The 15,943-nt window shown below is 47.4% G+C and overlaps 2 protein-coding genes across 2 annotated transcripts in view; one reads left to right on the top strand and one right to left on the bottom strand.

Moving 5' to 3' along the window:
- LOC102817510 overlaps positions 1–6,290 on the bottom strand; it is a 7,695-nt gene extending 1,405 nt beyond the window's left edge. Inside the window, exons 1-4 of the mRNA XM_006863489.1 lie at positions 6,234–6,290; positions 5,526–5,714; positions 5,020–5,414; positions 4,057–4,139 (exon numbers count right to left, since the gene is read on the bottom strand). Coding sequence (XP_006863551.1) covers positions 4,057–4,139; positions 5,020–5,414; positions 5,526–5,714; positions 6,234–6,290 — 724 coding nt within the window. The remainder of the gene's footprint in view (positions 1–4,056; positions 4,140–5,019; positions 5,415–5,525; positions 5,715–6,233) is intronic.
- On the top strand, positions 5,687–11,572 carry ZMYND15 (zinc finger, MYND-type containing 15). Its single transcript, XM_006863322.1, has 14 exons — positions 5,687–5,720; positions 6,257–6,865; positions 7,279–7,513; positions 7,601–7,756; positions 8,006–8,166; positions 8,733–8,885; positions 9,184–9,264; positions 9,411–9,527; positions 9,644–9,732; positions 9,825–9,923; positions 10,048–10,201; positions 10,288–10,346; positions 10,604–10,764; positions 11,401–11,572. Exons 2-14 carry the CDS (start codon positions 6,289–6,291, stop codon positions 11,570–11,572), a joined length of 2,214 nt encoding a protein of 737 aa, XP_006863384.1. The 5' UTR covers positions 5,687–5,720; positions 6,257–6,288.
- Positions 11,573–15,943: the final 4,371 nt, after the last annotated feature.

The raw sequence follows: 15,943 nt of genomic DNA, 5'->3' as shown, positions 1-15,943 counted from the left end.
TATTTATAGTAGGAGACAAATACAACTGGCACATTAGCTTTATGATTTCACAGATGTTAATACTTAGGACAAGTTGCTATTTAAGCTCTTCCAATGTGACTTGTGTATATTTAAAATTTATTCATTTCATTGCGTGTAAATTTTACCTCAAAAGAAAAAAGGGAACTTCTGGGGCAAGGACATAGGAGACCAAGGGAAACAAACACAGATGGTGACCCTAGAGCCCTGAGTTTCAGAGGACAGGGCAGAGAGGTGGATTGAGTGCCTACTGAGAAAGGAAGCTAAGGAGAAGCAGCGACAGAGGAGACAGACAGCAGGCTGCTGGTTGGCCTTGTGCAGCGTGGCCATCTTGAACTTTTGCAGGCAGCTGAGAATACAGTGGCCTGGAGGCACAGGACCCCAAACTGGTGAGGGGAGTGTGGTTCTCCCTTGTTCCCCAAGTACTTCTGGTAGTCAGGGCATGACCAGTCCTGCCCTCACCTGCCTGGTGGCAAGTGGTTTCCCCTCCTCCATAGCCTCTGCTCTGGCAACCGAGGCTCATAAATTTTGCTTCATTAGATCTTTAATTGCTGTTGTGTGTTTTGGGGAGATAGCAATTTTGCACTTACAGCCCAACCACATCTGCACCTCCTGTGGGTTCACCCACTGGGCAAGCACCACTACCTACTCCTGTACCTTCTAATAACAATAATCATCGGACAAACTCACCTTGAAATACACTAGACAAACAGCTAACAGAGAACTGCATACTCCCTTCCAGTCTCTATTACATCCACCAGGAGACAGGTGGTAAGTGCCTGAGAACACACCGACGCACAATATAATTAAATATAAACACAACACCACAGTGTGTAACACAACAGACAATTTCAGCTTACAAGAAGAAACAAGATAAATTGCCTCAAACAAGTGACCAAAACACAAAGTCAGAAAATATACTCCCAGAAATGGTATCAGAACTACTTGATAGGATACTTACGTAATGCCAGTGAATTGACAGAATGATCGATAAAAGGGCAATTGAAATCAAGGAAAACACAGACAAAACTTTAGAACTTCAGAAGAATTCAGGAAAGCACTACAAGAAAAAATTGACAAAATAAATTAAAAATTAGAAACCAGACAAAAACAGTAAATAGAAAGCCAGATTAATACTAAGACTTCAGAAAGAGAAGATGTATTGAAAAGGCAAAGGAGTAGAACTGAGTCAATGGGAAGGCTAAATTAGTGAGTTTGAAAATAAATTTCTCAATATTCATCTGCTTCACACAATAAGCACTAAACTGCTAACCAGAAAGCCAGTGGTTCAAGCCCACTAGCCACTCCAAGGGAGAAAGATGAGGCTTTCTGCTCCTGAAAATATTTAAACCCTGTACATGGTGACTATTAGGTGGAATCAATTCAACACTTAACAACAACAACATCTGCTAGAAGACCAATTAGATAAAAGAGCAAAACAATCTGAAGAAAGTCTAAGATTTATGAGAGACACGATCAAAAAAATAACTTAGATGTGATTGGGAGAGATAAATAAAACCACAGAGAAAATTGTCAAAGATCTGTTGGAAGAAAACTTTCCTAACCATGAAAGACAAGAAAATATACATTCAAGAGTTGAACAAACTCCAAACAAGATAGACCCCAAAAGACAATCCCAAGACACAATTAAACCAAAGACAAAGAAAAAATATTGAGAGCAGCTTGGGAAAAACTAAAAGTTACCTACAAAAGAGTAAGAAAATAGAATGGCATATATAAAACTCTAAAAGGGAAAAATTGCCAACCAAGAATCAGGCTTGGGATGAGCCATCCCGCATACCAGAAGGAATATTTCTGACTTTTGTTGCTTTTCCTTGTGGTGGGCCCTGGGCTCTTTGCTATGGAACAAGGCCATACTCAATGAAATTGTCCATCAATTAAATGATAGAAAAATTAGGACATTTCCAGATAAACAGAAATGAAAAGAATAAGTAAAAGCAAGGATCATTCCCACCCCCTCTGTACACAGGGCTTACAGGGATAGGCAACTTAGACATTGCTACCCAAAATGAGGGCAGGGGGCCTTACAAGAGCATGAAGTGACTGGCTTATAAGTTTTCAAGAGGGAGCTTAGTTTCACAGGGTGTAGGGGAAGACAGAATTTCCACTGAGTGGTTTCCAACTTGTCTAGATAGGACTGGTGAAAGGAGATGGGGATAAGACTCTTGTGGTTCAATAGTGAATAATCGCTATCAGAACTGATTGTAAATGTTCCAAATGTAAAGGTAGACGTTTTATAACAAAAGAAGGGGAGTGGTTGATCTTGCAGTCCAAGAGCGGAGGACCCTGGGACCATCAAGGGAGAAGAGCGGAGTGTGGGACCCTATCCAGAGAAGCAGCAATGCCAGAGATGATGTGGAGAGACGGAGTGGCTGGGGACTCTGAACTCTGAGAGAGAAAGGGGATGTGTGGCAGCCGTAGGGCTTGCATGCAGGTTATACGCTTTGGTTGTACGAATGGTTATGTATTCCTGAGTGCTTCAGTGTATATCCAAAAAAAAAAACAAGAACAGGGAATGGAAGCAAATGCTGTTGAATCATGATGCATGGAGGGGATTGTAATCATGCATTGAAACGAAATACGATAGGATGAATGTAAAGCTGATGTCCTCCCATGTAAACTATCACTCAATTCACAATAAAAACTTGGGGGGAAAAAAGAATTAGTAAAAACCAGACCAATTTTACAAAAAAATACTAAAGAGAATTCTTTGGACAGAGAACCAACAATAGCAGACAACAACCTGAGATTACCATACATGACAATATCACCCAGAACTCAAACCAGACATGTTGTTGTTAAGTGCCGTCAAGTCGATGCCGACCCATAGTGACCCATAGGCTTTCCAAGGAACAGCTGGTGAACTTGAACCCACCGATCTTGTAGTTCAAATGACTTTGCAGTCTTACGCATTAGCCCACAGTGCCACACCAGGACTCCAAACCAGATATGTTGTCATGTGCCGTGGAATCGGTTCGGCCACATAGCGACCCTGTACAGGGTTTCTGAGACTGTAAATCTTTATGGGAGCAGAAACCCTCATCTTTCTCCCGCAGAACAGCTGGTAGTTTTGAACTGCTGACTGTGAGATTAGCAGCCCGACTCTTAACCAGCTATGCTACCAGAGCTCCTTAAACCAGATATAGAAGTATCTAAAGTAAAACAGACCTACAAGACTGAAAATAGGGAACCAGAGGTGTCAGTTCAAAAAAAACAACAAAAAAGTAAGAAGAGTGAATAATGTAGTTACAGAATTTTCAAATAAAGAGGGAGTCAAGTAGATTTTAAGAAGAAAATAAAATAAAAATAAACCAAACTGTAACCCTAAAATTAGACCAAGCCTTATTCCTAATCCTAGTCCGATTAACCATCGTCCTAACCTTAACCCTAACTCCTTACTCCTACTCCTCTCCAAGAAATAAAAATAAAAATGCTTTCACACATACACACCAAAAAAAACAAACAAACAAAAAAAACCCATAAAATATTGAATTCTTATTACTATACATGCTGAAGTGTATCTGGATGAAGTACAGTGATGCCTGCAATTAATTTCAAAAAGCATCAAAAAATAAGATGAATTGATGATGGACAGAGGAATGGAAACAGAGAGGTGCAATGAAGCAAGTTTAGTAAAATGCTAGTTATACAATCTAGGTGGTGAATGGATGGATGTTCACTATGCAAATCTTTCCATTTTGTGTGTTTTGGAATTTTCACAATAAAATGTTTGGGATACAAAAATATTGGCTGGATTGAAAGAAAAATACTAAGTAAGTAATAGAGCACTAGTGGTGGGAAGAACTGGGAAAAAAAAAATCTTGTAGGTGGTGGTGAGAAAACCGGTTAGTAACCCATACTAAAGTGAAAGTACACTGGCCAGTGGTAGAACGTTCTGGGAATGTGTGGTGTCACAAGGCAAAGAGGTGATTCAAAGAAACTTGCAAGGTGAAGTTGGCTGAGCCCGCAGGCAGAAGGAGGCAGTACCTGGGGAAGCCAGAGAAAGCTGCTGCTCACCTTTGTGATTAAAGCAATTTATCAGCTCCAGGACCCAAGGCTGGTTACTTTCTCCACACACAGTCCCTAATGGTAGCTGGAACCTACAGAAGAAGGACATGGTTTGGGGATGACGCATCCCACTCTTGTTTCTTCCTCATGAAAGCATGAAGTCACCACCATAAAAGAGCTATTATTTCTTCTGGCACTGGAAGTCCCCAGGTAGGTGGGGCAGGGAAGTGAATGTGTGAAGAACTGGGTGAAGATAACCCAGAAAGGAGAGTGTTGTTATAAAGTGCCATCCAGTCAGTTTTCGACACATAACTACCCTGTATAGGGTTTCCGAGGTGCGACTGGTGAATTTGAACCAGCGACCTTGGGGTTCAAACCGACTTTGCTGTCCAGTGCAGTCTGCCCAAAAGGAGTTCAGCTTGGACCAGAGAGGGTCCTAGAGGCACTCGGTAGAGAGGAACTGCACAGACACTGCCTTCCAAGGGGTGGGTGAGAAGATTACCTGACAATGTGTGGACAATGCTGGTAGTCTTTCAGGTGGTTTTGGATATGTTGTTTCTGTCTCGCAGATAAGGGGGTGGAAACTACATGATCACAGCGACAACTTCCAGTGCTGCTTCCAGAGTTGCCATTGGCTGAGTGGAATAGACTTGGTCAGCATCGGTTCCCAGACCGAGGAGAAACTCCAGCTGTTATTTGGCCCTCTAACCGACCGCCCCACAGCAATCTCTCTCCTAGACTTCCGGCCACATTCCCAAGGTGTTTCTGTTCCTCATGTTACCTGGGACCCTAATGCCTCTGTCCTCAACCCCACACAACTGGCCCTCCCCTTGCTACCTTCAGTACTGTAGCTCACCTGACTCCCAACTTATTCAACTCAACCCCGTTGCCCTAGTGCTACACACACACACACACACACACACACACACACCTTTTCCCTGAACTCTCCCCCCAGCCCAGTCCGTGACGAACCTGGCAAAGGCAGTCGCGCTAGCAGGAGTAGTAGGAATGCGCGGAACAGCGGTCCCCAGTCCCGCCCCATCTCGGCGTATGGTAGAGTTTGGGGGCCGCACCGTAGGGTTCCCAGACCGGTTCCCGGCGCGCGATGTCTGACTGGTTTCTCGAAGGCTTTTTCCTCCTGCCTCTGCTCGGCCTTGGGAGCCAACCAAGTCCAAGCTGAGGTTCAAGAGGCGCGAGATGGAAGCCTCTCGCTCCCGGCTCCCCACAGTCTGAACGGACGTGGGGTCAGTATTGCCTAAGTCAGGCTCCCCGCCTCTTTGGTGGGGAAACCCCCAGGGGCAAAGCGTCCTGCCCCCTCGGCGCCGAGCCTTGGCGGAGGGACCTTCGCGAAGGAATGTCTGCTGAAACTGAAAGGGAACTCAAGCGGCAGGGCGAGGCGGGGCACTCTGGCAGTGACTTGCTGGACCAACTCTTTCCAGGGGTCCTCCTCCACCCGCAAGACTCTTTCACTTCCCCGCCAGGCGGACAGCTGACGGCTGCAGCCACCGCGGGATGCAGTCACATGGCGGGTGAAGGGGGCAGGAGGCGGGTCTCACGTCCGAACCCACCGCGCAGTCACGGGTCCGAGCAGAGACCCGCGGACGCTGCATGAGCGTGGCCACCGAGGAGCGGGCCGCGTGGTATTTACCTTTGAAAAGTAGTGGCGGCTGCAGGTACCGGAGTAGTGGGCGGCTGAGAGGGGCTGAGAGGGGCTGGCACTCCCTGGGTCCACCCCCAACCCGAACTAAACCGAAGGGATGGCCCGCCCCATTTCCTCCCACTTCTCACCACCCCTACGCAAAAACCCTGCTGTGAGTCTTTTCTGACTTAAAAAAATAAGTTTAAAAAAATAAGTGACGGATTCAGATTCTTCCTTCCCAGATAAAACCTTCCCCATCCTTAATTCAAATTCTACTTTCAAAGATTTGAGTTCTCAGATTTTGAGCCCTCAAATTTTAAGCCCTGAGTTTTCATCCTCAACCTTAATCTCCCACTTTGAAGCCTAACCCCTATTCTAGTCCCTGAACTAGCCACCATTCTCAACCCAGAAAATCCTGTTCTCAGTTACTAACACTCATTCACACATTCAAACCCAATTATTTCCCCTTTTGCCGTGGAGTCGGTTCCAAATCACAGGGATCCTGTTACTCAACCCCAAACTCTCTCACCATCACCCCCTCCCTCACCATATCCCCCTTCCTCTTCTCAGTCGTTGTCCAGGCCCCGTGCCTCCCCGAAGACATGGAGTTTGTGTCTGGATACCGAGATGAGTTCCTTGATTTCGCTGCTCTCCTCTTTGGCTGGTTCCGCAAGTTTGTGGCAGAACGTGGAGCTGTAGGTGCCAGCCTTGAGGGCCGCTGGCGGCAGCTGGAAGCTCAGATCAGAAGGCTGCCCCCAGACCCTGCCCTTTGGGTGCTCCACGTCTTGCCGAACCATAATGTGGGCATCAGCCTGGGGCAGGGGGCAGAGTCAGGCCCTGGGTCAGGCCTGGGGGCTGCCCGACTCCTAGGAGAGGAGCTCCCGCTCCATCTTCGAGACCTGAGCCCCTATGTCAGCTTTGTTAACCTGGAGGATGGGGAGGAAGGGGAAGAGGAGGAGGAAGATGAGAAAAACGAGGGTGAGGGTGCAGGCCCAGAGAAGGTGGAACCCGAAGAGGATGGGGAGCCAGTCAAGACCAGCAGGGACTCCCCCAAAGAAGCAAATCCTCCAGGAGAACCAGAGAAGGCTGAGCAGGAGGTAGGAGGCGGTGAGGATGGCTACAGAGAGGACAGGGCTGAGAAGGAGACAGGGCCTGAGAAGAAGAAGGGATGGAGAAATGGTAAGAATCCAAGGATCACCATGCCCTATCTCCTATCCAGCCATGCTGCCCTTCTAGAACCTTCTTCCACCCCCCAGAACCCAGCCAGAGGTCACAAACTGAAGGCCTTCAGGAGGTGTTTTCATTGACCTATGTGTTTTTTTTTTATTTGAGCCAACATTTAAGCATTAAAAGAAAAAAAATCAGAAATCTATATTTACACTTTCTCCAGAAAACTCTAAAGTTCTAACAGCAGGCCTACATTTCTACATGGCAGTAAATGCTGGTACTATGTAGCAGCTACCCCCTTTCCATGGGGCATGCCCTCTCCACCTATTCCTCTTTCCTCACATAGGGTACTTGCTTAGCCCTGTAGGCATTTAAATTTAGAACTCTGGCAATCTTTGCCCCCTGACTTTTCCCTCTTTCCCCAGAGGCTGCCCCCCTGCACCTTTCCTGCCTCTTATTGGTGACCGATGAACATGGCACCATCTTGGGCATTGATCTACTAATGAATGGAGCCCAGGGGAGTACAGGCCGGGGTTCAAGAATGGAAAACCTGGTTCCTCGGGCCTATGCACTCCTCTGCCACAGCATGGCCTGCCCTATGGGATCCGGGGATCCCCGAAAGCCCCGACAGCTTACTGTGGGAGACACCCAGCTACACCGGTACAGAAATCTGGCATCTGAGGATGGGAGGCCTAAGAGGCCTAGACTCCTGAACCCCCAGCCTTGTGCATTTCCACCCCCATCCAGAGAGCTGGAGAGCCTGGTCCCAAGGCTGGGAGTAAAGTTAGCCAAAGCCCCAATGCGGACATGGGGTCCACGGCCAGGCTTCACCTTTGCCTCCCTTCGGGCTCGAACCTGCCATGTTTGTCACAAACACAGCTTTGAAGTAAAACTGACACCTTGGTGAGCAGCTAGCAAATGTGGGTGAGAGGGAAAAAGACCCCAACTATCAGACCATCACAGAGGAAGCAGGCTGGTAGGGGATCCACCAGACAGACAAGAGTGAGGGGCCAGGGGGATAGAACAACAGGTACACACGTATATATAGAAAAAAACAACAAAAACACTGTTAGAGACAGACCACCTGACAGGGCAGATCAGAGGACTTACACTAGGGTCGCAACTAGATGCCCACCACCCCGTGTCCCCTAGCCCCCAGTGTAGCGCCGTCTTGTACTGTGGAGAGGCTTGTCTCCTGGCCGACTGGCGGCGATGCCCAGATGATGTGAGCCACCAATTCTGGTGCCCAAGACTTGCAACCTTTATGGAGCGGTCAGGAGAGCTGGCAACTTTGCCTTTCACCTATACCGCAGGTACCATCCAGTGGTCAAGATCCGGAGGAGGGGAGATTGGAACCAAGTCTTTGGGACTAGGGCCTCGGTACCTAGGAAAGGGAACAGGGTCTTGGTGTTGAAGCCTAAAGGCTGGAGGCTGGAGTTTAGATCCCTAGAACAAGGACTTGTGTTTTGGACTGGGGCTAGATCCCTGGGGCTGGAGACAAGGTCTCCGGAGCTAAGGACTAAGTGTCAGGGTTTCTGAGAGAGCTTAGGGGATTCAGGGATACAGAATTCAAATATTTGCTCCCTTCCCAGCTCTACCACTAAGTGGCATTATGACCTTACACAGATCAATTCCCTTCTCTGAGCCTTAGTCTCCTCATCTGCAAAACAGGGATACAAACCAATGGTAATTGGATACAAACTCATGGAATTGTTATAAGGATTATATGAGCTCAGTGCATGGGACATTGTAGACACTCAAGAATGTTGGTTTCCTCCCTGAGTAGACTCCGACCCAGGGTCCTTGAGGGAGGCCCATGAGAGCTAAAGTCCGGGGTGTAAGCCACCAGGCCCTCAACCCCTCCCTCCCCTTTCTCCAGAGGTGACCAGTGAAACTTTTAACAAGGAGGCCTTCCTGGCCTCTCGTGGCCTCACTCGTGGCTACTGGACCCAGCTCAGCATGCTGATTCAGGGCCCTGGCATGCCCAGATGCCCCAGGGGCAACACACCCTCCCTCAGCCTTCTTCTCAGTGGTGAGTGGGCTTCTCTTCAGGGAGGGCCCCTTCAACCTAAAGGGAAGTGGTCCAGGTCCCAGATAACCCCTCCACATGCACACCCCCTCCCTGACCCATTACAGGGCTTGCCCTAATCCTGTCCACCCCATCCAGAAGCCCCCTCCCCAGGCAAATCTTTATTCCTCTTGAAGTTCCAGGCCCTGTGTCAGGGGACACAGCTCCTTTGAAAGGTAGAGAGGGATGGGCCCAATGGAGGTGGTGATGGGGGGGGGGGGGGTCTCATTGACACCACACCCTGGCCCTTTCAATCTCTCAGGAGATCCCTATCAGCTTCTCCAGGGGGATGGGCCTTCCTTGATGCCTCCTGTACTTCCAGATCCACCCAGGAGTCTCTTTGGTAAGTTGGAGGAGCCCAGAGGGAGCTAGGGATGGGGACAGAGGCTGGAGGGCCAAACGCCTGGGTCCCTAAGATAAAGGGCTATTTGTCTGGTGATGTTGGGATCTGGGCTTAGGATCTGCTCCACTGTCCCCCACTCTTCCCAGGTACATGGCAGGATTACTACAAGTGGCGGGGCCTCAGCTTGGATTCCCCGATGGCTGTGCTTCTCACCTATCCACTGACTATATACTACGTCATCACCCACCTGGTGCCCCAATCCTGTAAGGCTAGGCATGGCTGGGGGAGAAGTGTATGGGACCAGGGGCACAGGGAGCTGGTGGTGAGCAGGAGACAGAAGGAGGGAGATCATACTTAAATAAGTTGGTTTCTTATCCAGTCCCTGAGCTCAACATCCAGAACAAACAGTCTCTGAAGATCCATGTGGTAGAGGCTGGGAAGGAGTTTGATCTTGTCATGGTGTTTTGGGTATGTCCCACCAGTCCTAGAAATTGGGAACTTGGGTGTGTGGAGGTGGATGCAGGGAGGAACCCAGATCTGTCCTCCTCTCTGTCCTTCAGGAGCTTTTGATCCTGCTTCCCCATGTGGCGCTGGAACTACAATTTGTGGGTGATGACCTACCCCCTGAGAGTGACCAGCAGCATTTTACCCTGCAGAGGGTGAGGGCTGATCACCCTACTGTCCTCCTAAACAGACCCTTTTCCTCTCCCCACTCCCATCTTGCCTGGTGTACCCTTGCAGTGCCTGGCTGCCAGTGGCTTCCTCACACACCCGCCCCCCCAGGATGGTCCTGAGGTGTCTGTCCGTCCTGGTTCCGGAGTATCAGCACGGCTCAGCTCTGGGTGTAAGGAGAAAGGGGGCCGCAGGGACCTGCAGATCAAGGTATCGGCTCGGCCTTACCACCTGCTTCAGGGACCCAAGCCTGACCTGGTGATAGGTGAGACTGGGTGGGGCCCAGGAGCAGGTGGGCCAGGTGGGAAAATTGACCATGTGAGCCAGCTTCTCCCTGCTTTCCTACTACAGGATTTAACTCCGGCTTTGGTCTCAAGGACACTTGGCTCAGCTCATTGCCCCGGTTACAGGTGTGGGGGTGGGAGCAAAGAGGACCCTTTGTCACCTACGGCCCAACCTCTCCTTTTTCTGAGTTCCTGGTCTCTCCTCTTGCCCATCATCTGCTCCACAGATCTGGATGGTTCCCTCTATGTCTGTCTTGCGCCCTTCCCCTACCTTGTGTATACTGAGGCCTCAATTTCTATTCCTAACGGCCACCCTGGTTTTCCTGGAGGTACCTGGGGGAGGAGCCTCAGAGAGCATCTCTGAGGCTCTGCCCCATCCCCAGTCCCTCCGCGTGCCTGCCTTCTTCACCGAGAGTAGCGAGTACGGGTGTGTGATGGACGACCAGACCATGGCAGTGGCCACAGGAGGGGGCACTAGCTCCCCACAGACCAACCCTTTCCGCTCCCCTTTTCGTCTCAGAGCCGCCGACAACCGCCTGCCCTGGTGAGGGTCCGCGACCACTCCTACTTCCCTCCTGAACCATACCTTCTCTTTCTCCACATCCTAAAAGATCCATTTGTATCCTCTGGTCTTGGGACCCTCCTTGCCCTATCCTTACCAGCCAACTTCTCAGCCCCCACTACCCGCTGGCCTCGAACCTTCCCCAATACTCCTCTTGAGATCCAGCCACAGAATCTTCATCTCACTCCCAAAAAGGATCCTGGTGTGGCGCTGCACATTAATACGCTGGACTGCAAGGTCGGTTTGAACCACAGGGTTGGTGGTTCAAGCTCACCAGCCGCTCCTCGAAAACCCTATACAGGGTCGCTATGAGTCGGAACCGACTCGACGGCACTTAACAACACCACCCTCTAGATGGACTCCTTGGTAAGGTGCTGTAGGATAAGCACTACTGGACTACTAACCACAAGGTCGGCGGTTCAAACCTACCAGCTTGCTCCTCGAAAACCCTATACAAAGTCGCAATGAGTCGAAACTGACTGACGTCACTTAACAACAACCCTCTAGCTAGCCCAATCCCTGGTCCATCCTTGAACACATGGCCCCTGCAAGCCCCGCCTTTGTGATCCCTGCCCTGCCTGGCCCCGCCCCATGACCACACCCATGCACCACCTTTAGGTATTGCAACGCCTTCATCTTCCATCTGGTGTACAAGCCTGCACAAGGGAGTGGGACCCGCCCAGCGCCTGGCCCTACAACCCCCGCTCCAACTCCAGCTGCTCCTCCTGCCCCCGCCCGAAGGCGCAGAGCAGAGAAGAAGTCTGGGCGGGGGCCCCGCCGGCGGAGATGAGCGATCAAGCCACCCCTCCCTAACACATGTTCGATAGGAAAAAATGGATAAAACGCTACGTTTAGGGAGAGAATTGATTGTTGGAATACGAAAAGGTACATAAAATTACTTGTTTGAAATCACGGAGTCATTAACCATTTGGTTTTTGTTGTTCTGGCAGAGTGGGTTCCAAATTTCAAGCTTTTGAAGGCTGATCCATAGGCATGTCTTCTGAAACGACTTTTCAGCTAATGTTAAGTGCCATGGAGTTGGTTCCGACACATAGAGACCCTGACTAGGTTTCCGAGGAGCGGCTGGTGAGCTTGAACCACCGACCTTGCGATTCATTCCGACCTTGCATTCCAGCGCATTAACCTTCAGCATCACACCAGGGTAGTCTAGTACTTAATAGCCAAGAAACTAACCGTTGTTTGTTTGATCATACATTCAAAATTGGATTACTAAATTGGGGGTGATGAAGAGAGGGAGAAGGATTTAGATGATTTACTTTTCCCCTGAGTCCCAGGGCGATGCAAACGGTTAACAAGTCCTTCCAGAGGCACCTTCTATAGGACAAACACTGGACTGCAAACCACAGGGTCGACAGTCCAAAAAATCAGCCAGTGTCCTTCTTCAAAAAGCTGGAAATAGCAATACCTATGACCCAGTAACTCCTCTACTTGGTATATATCCTAGAGAAATTAAAGCCATGAGACAAGCAGATGTATGCACACCCATATTCATCACAGCACTACTCACAATAGCAAAAGATGGAGACAACCTAAATACACATCAGTGGAAGAATGTGTACTTTGGTACATACCCACAATGGAATGCTATGCAAGGTTGAAGAATAACATTGAATCTGTGAAGCACTTCATAACATGGATGAACTTGGAGGACATTATGCTTAGTGAAATTAGTCAGTCACAAAAGGACAAATGTTGTATGAGAACACTAATGTAAAAACTCAAGAAAAGGTTTTCACGTTAAAATATGTTGGTTACTGTGGATGGGAGGGAAGGGAGAGTAATTCACTGACTAGACGCTAGACACATGTGAACTCAAGTGACAGGGAGGGCAATGTACAAGAAGAGGGAGTTTGGCAGAAGAATGATGAAGACTGTGAAGACACAGGGAGGAATGCTAGGGTTAAAGGGGATAAAGGGAAATATTACTGTATACACAACCTTGCAACAACAGTATTCTACAGGTAGAGTCATGGACAAAGACACAGGCTGAATGGGTATGGGAGAGAGAGTGGGAGTATGCTCACATATATAAGGGTTTCACAAAGGATGTTTGTACATGGGTATTTATCTTTGCTGCAAACACACCTATGAATATGGTGAAGCATGTTGTTGTTGTTTTTAAGTACCTTCAAGTCATTTCCGACTCATAGAGACCCTGTATAGTGTTTCCAAGGAGAGGCTGGTGAATTTGAACTGCCGACTTTGCAGTTCAAACCAAGTTTATGATCGAATGCTTATCCCACATCAGGACACAGGGGACAAAATACTGAAAACTTCTTGAACATTACCAAACATCTTGAGACAATGGATTTCTGGGTCTGGGGCTCAGGACCATAGTCTCAGGGGACATCATGATCAATTGCATAACATAGTCCACAAAGACAATGGTTCTACATCCTATTTTGGTGAGTAGTGACTGGGATCTTAAAAACTCATGAACAGGAAACTATTTGTCAAGTCATATGTAGAAGAAAGTAGAGTGGTGAAAACTAAAGATGCTTGCAATCAATTAGTCCAATGGATTAATGGAACACACGAACATCAGTCTCCATGACTCTGAGACCAGAAGAACTAGATGGCGCCCAGCTACCACTACCATCTGCTCTGACAGGAACCATATTAGAAGGTTCCTGAAAGAGTGGAACAATGTGAAGTGAAACTCAAAATTACAAAAAAAAAAAATTTAAGACTGGACTTACTTGTCAGAAAAAGACTGGAGGAACCTGAAGCTATGGAACTCACCCTTGTGGCCCAATTTTCAACCAAGCAATGGATAGGTTAAACATACTATAACACCCCTAATAAGGTCTGCTAACTAAAGGAGCTCTGGTAGCGTAGTGGTTACGAATCGGGCTGCGAACCTTACGGTCAGCAGTTCGAAACTACCAGTTGACCCGTGGAAGAAAGATGAGGCTTTCTGCTCCCGTAAAGATTTATAGTCTTGGAAACCCTGTACAGGGGTTGCTATGGGTCGGAACCGACTCGATGGCACATAACAACAACAACTATGGAGTGGGCACCATTTAAAATCCAAAGGGCAGCATTTACCTGGGGACAAAGTTCAGAGGGGTTGGGATGAAGGGTGGAATAGAAATAGGAACCACAGGGAGGAAGTGGGATAACTATTGTCACTTAGATGAAATAAAGTGTAATTTGTTGGATGTAAAATTATCTGCTCTGTAAACCTTCACTCAATTCACAATAAAAAGTTTACCAAAGTGGGACTTCAAGCAAGATGGCAGACTAGGCAGACACACTACATGGACACTCTACAACAAAGATACTAGAGACAGAATAAAACAGACACAGTTGAAAATTCAGAAGAAAGGTTAGGTGGGTAGAGTGCTTGCTGGGAGGAAAGACCGGGCAAGGATGGCAAGACAGGGAGACTGATGAATGGCTGGCCAGACACAGTTCTTGTGAGCAGCTTGGGCAGCAGAGGGAGACCTGACAGAGCAGATTCAAGGGGCAACAGAAAGTGTGTGATTTTCCCCATGCTCTCCTGGTGATCAGAGGTGTGGCCAGATCCCACTTTCATGCTGGAGTTCTGAGCCAAGAGATTGGAAACCACATCAACGAGAGTTGGGGGCTTTGGTGTGGCGCTTTGATACCTGGAATCAAGTGGGCTTTGCTCCAGACCTACAAAACCTGAAGAGCCACCAGAACAGCATTTAACCAGTCCCCTGACCTCAGTTTCCCTTTGGTTGTTGCAGACACTGAGGCCAGTTCAATCAAAGGCCCCCACAAATGACTTCCAGATTGAATGTCTTGAACATAACACTAAGATCGTTAGAAACTCCATCTAGAGCCAGCACTCTGCTGTCACATCCCTTCCACAACCACCTCACGAGCTCCTTGAATTGCAGAAGCCCACCAGAGATTTCACCCCTCTGGGTCCAACAAATACACTGCTTGTTTTTACAAATATGTCAACTCCACAACACCCCAGAGACAACAGACAAGTCTAGCTCATACAAACAAACAAAAGGGAATGGCTCAAACAAATGACCAAGAGGCAGAGCCAGAAAACGTTTCTGAGGAAGAAAAGGTAATGGAACTAACTGAAAAAAGAATTCAAAAGAATATTTATGTACCTTCAAAAGATAGATAGAAAGATTGAGGAGATCAAGAAGAACACACACACACAAAAAAAAAAAAAACTTTAGAAGAATTCAGGAAAACACTACAAAAACAAGCAGACAAAATAAATGCAAATTTTTAAGCTTTATGAAACCTACAATTAGAAATCCAGAAGATTAATAGCAAGATCTCAGGAATGGACAATACATTGAAAGGGCAAAGGAATAGATGCAAAGCAGTGGAAGCCCAAATTAGCTTGAAGATAAATAGCTCAATACTAGTATTCTAGGAGAATAATCAGAAAAAAAATAATGAAAAAATCTGAAGAAAGCCCAAGAGTTATGTGGGTCACCATGAAGAGGAACAACTTAGGGGTGTTCAGAATTTCAGAACAGGAAGAATCAAGCACAGAGAAAACTGTCAAAGAGTTCTTGGAAGAAAACTTCCCTAACATCATAAAAGACAAGAACATAAGCATACAAAAAGCTGAATGAACCTCAAACAAGTTAGATCCCAAAAGAAAATCACCAAGATAAATCATAATCAAACTTCCTAAAATCAAAGACGAGGAAAGAATCCCAATAAGACTAAGCTCTGATTTCTCAACAGAAACCATGCAGACAAGAAGGCAATGGGATGACATCTAGAAAACCCTGAAAGAAAAAAATTGCTAACCAAGAATCATATACCCAGCAAGGCTGTCCCTCAAATATGACAGCAAATTTAGGACATTTTCTGATTAACAGAAATTAAAGGAATTTGTAATGACCAGACCAACTTTCCAAAAAAATGCTACAAGGTGTTCTTTGGACTAAGAACCAGCAACAGCAACAGCAGGTAACAGAGATTACCATAAATGACAACACCACTCAGAACTCAATCCAGATTTAGAAGTATTTAAAGTAAAACGAACCTAAAAGGCTGTAAATAGGGAACTAGAGATATCAGAGTATAATGAAGTCAACTACAAAGCAAAAAGAGGAAACAGTGTACATACAAAACTTCCAAAAGGCAAGGAAGTCAAGTATATTTCAAGATAAAACAGACTTTTTTTTTTTTT

The sequence above is a fragment of the Chrysochloris asiatica genome, unplaced genomic scaffold (genome assembly GCF_000296735.1).
Source record: "Chrysochloris asiatica unplaced genomic scaffold, ChrAsi1.0 scaffold00054, whole genome shotgun sequence".
Taxonomy (NCBI): Eukaryota; Metazoa; Chordata; class Mammalia; order Afrosoricida; family Chrysochloridae; genus Chrysochloris; species Chrysochloris asiatica.
The sequence above is the reverse complement of the archived record's forward strand: the minus strand, read 5'-3'. Positions and strand labels throughout refer to the sequence as shown.

Bases quoted from the DNA above. Each gene is read 5' to 3' on its own strand.
- ZMYND15 (XM_006863322.1), top strand. From the start codon at position 6,289: ATGGAGTTTGTGTCTGGATACCGAGATGAGTTCCTTGATTTCGCTGCT. The intron at 7,757-8,005 runs GTGAGCAGCTAG...CGTGTCCCCTAG, and splicing joins GAAGTAAAACTGACACCTTG to CCCCCAGTGTAGCGCCGTCT. The intron at 8,167-8,732 runs GTACCATCCAGT...CCCTTTCTCCAG, and splicing joins GCCTTTCACCTATACCGCAG to AGGTGACCAGTGAAACTTTT.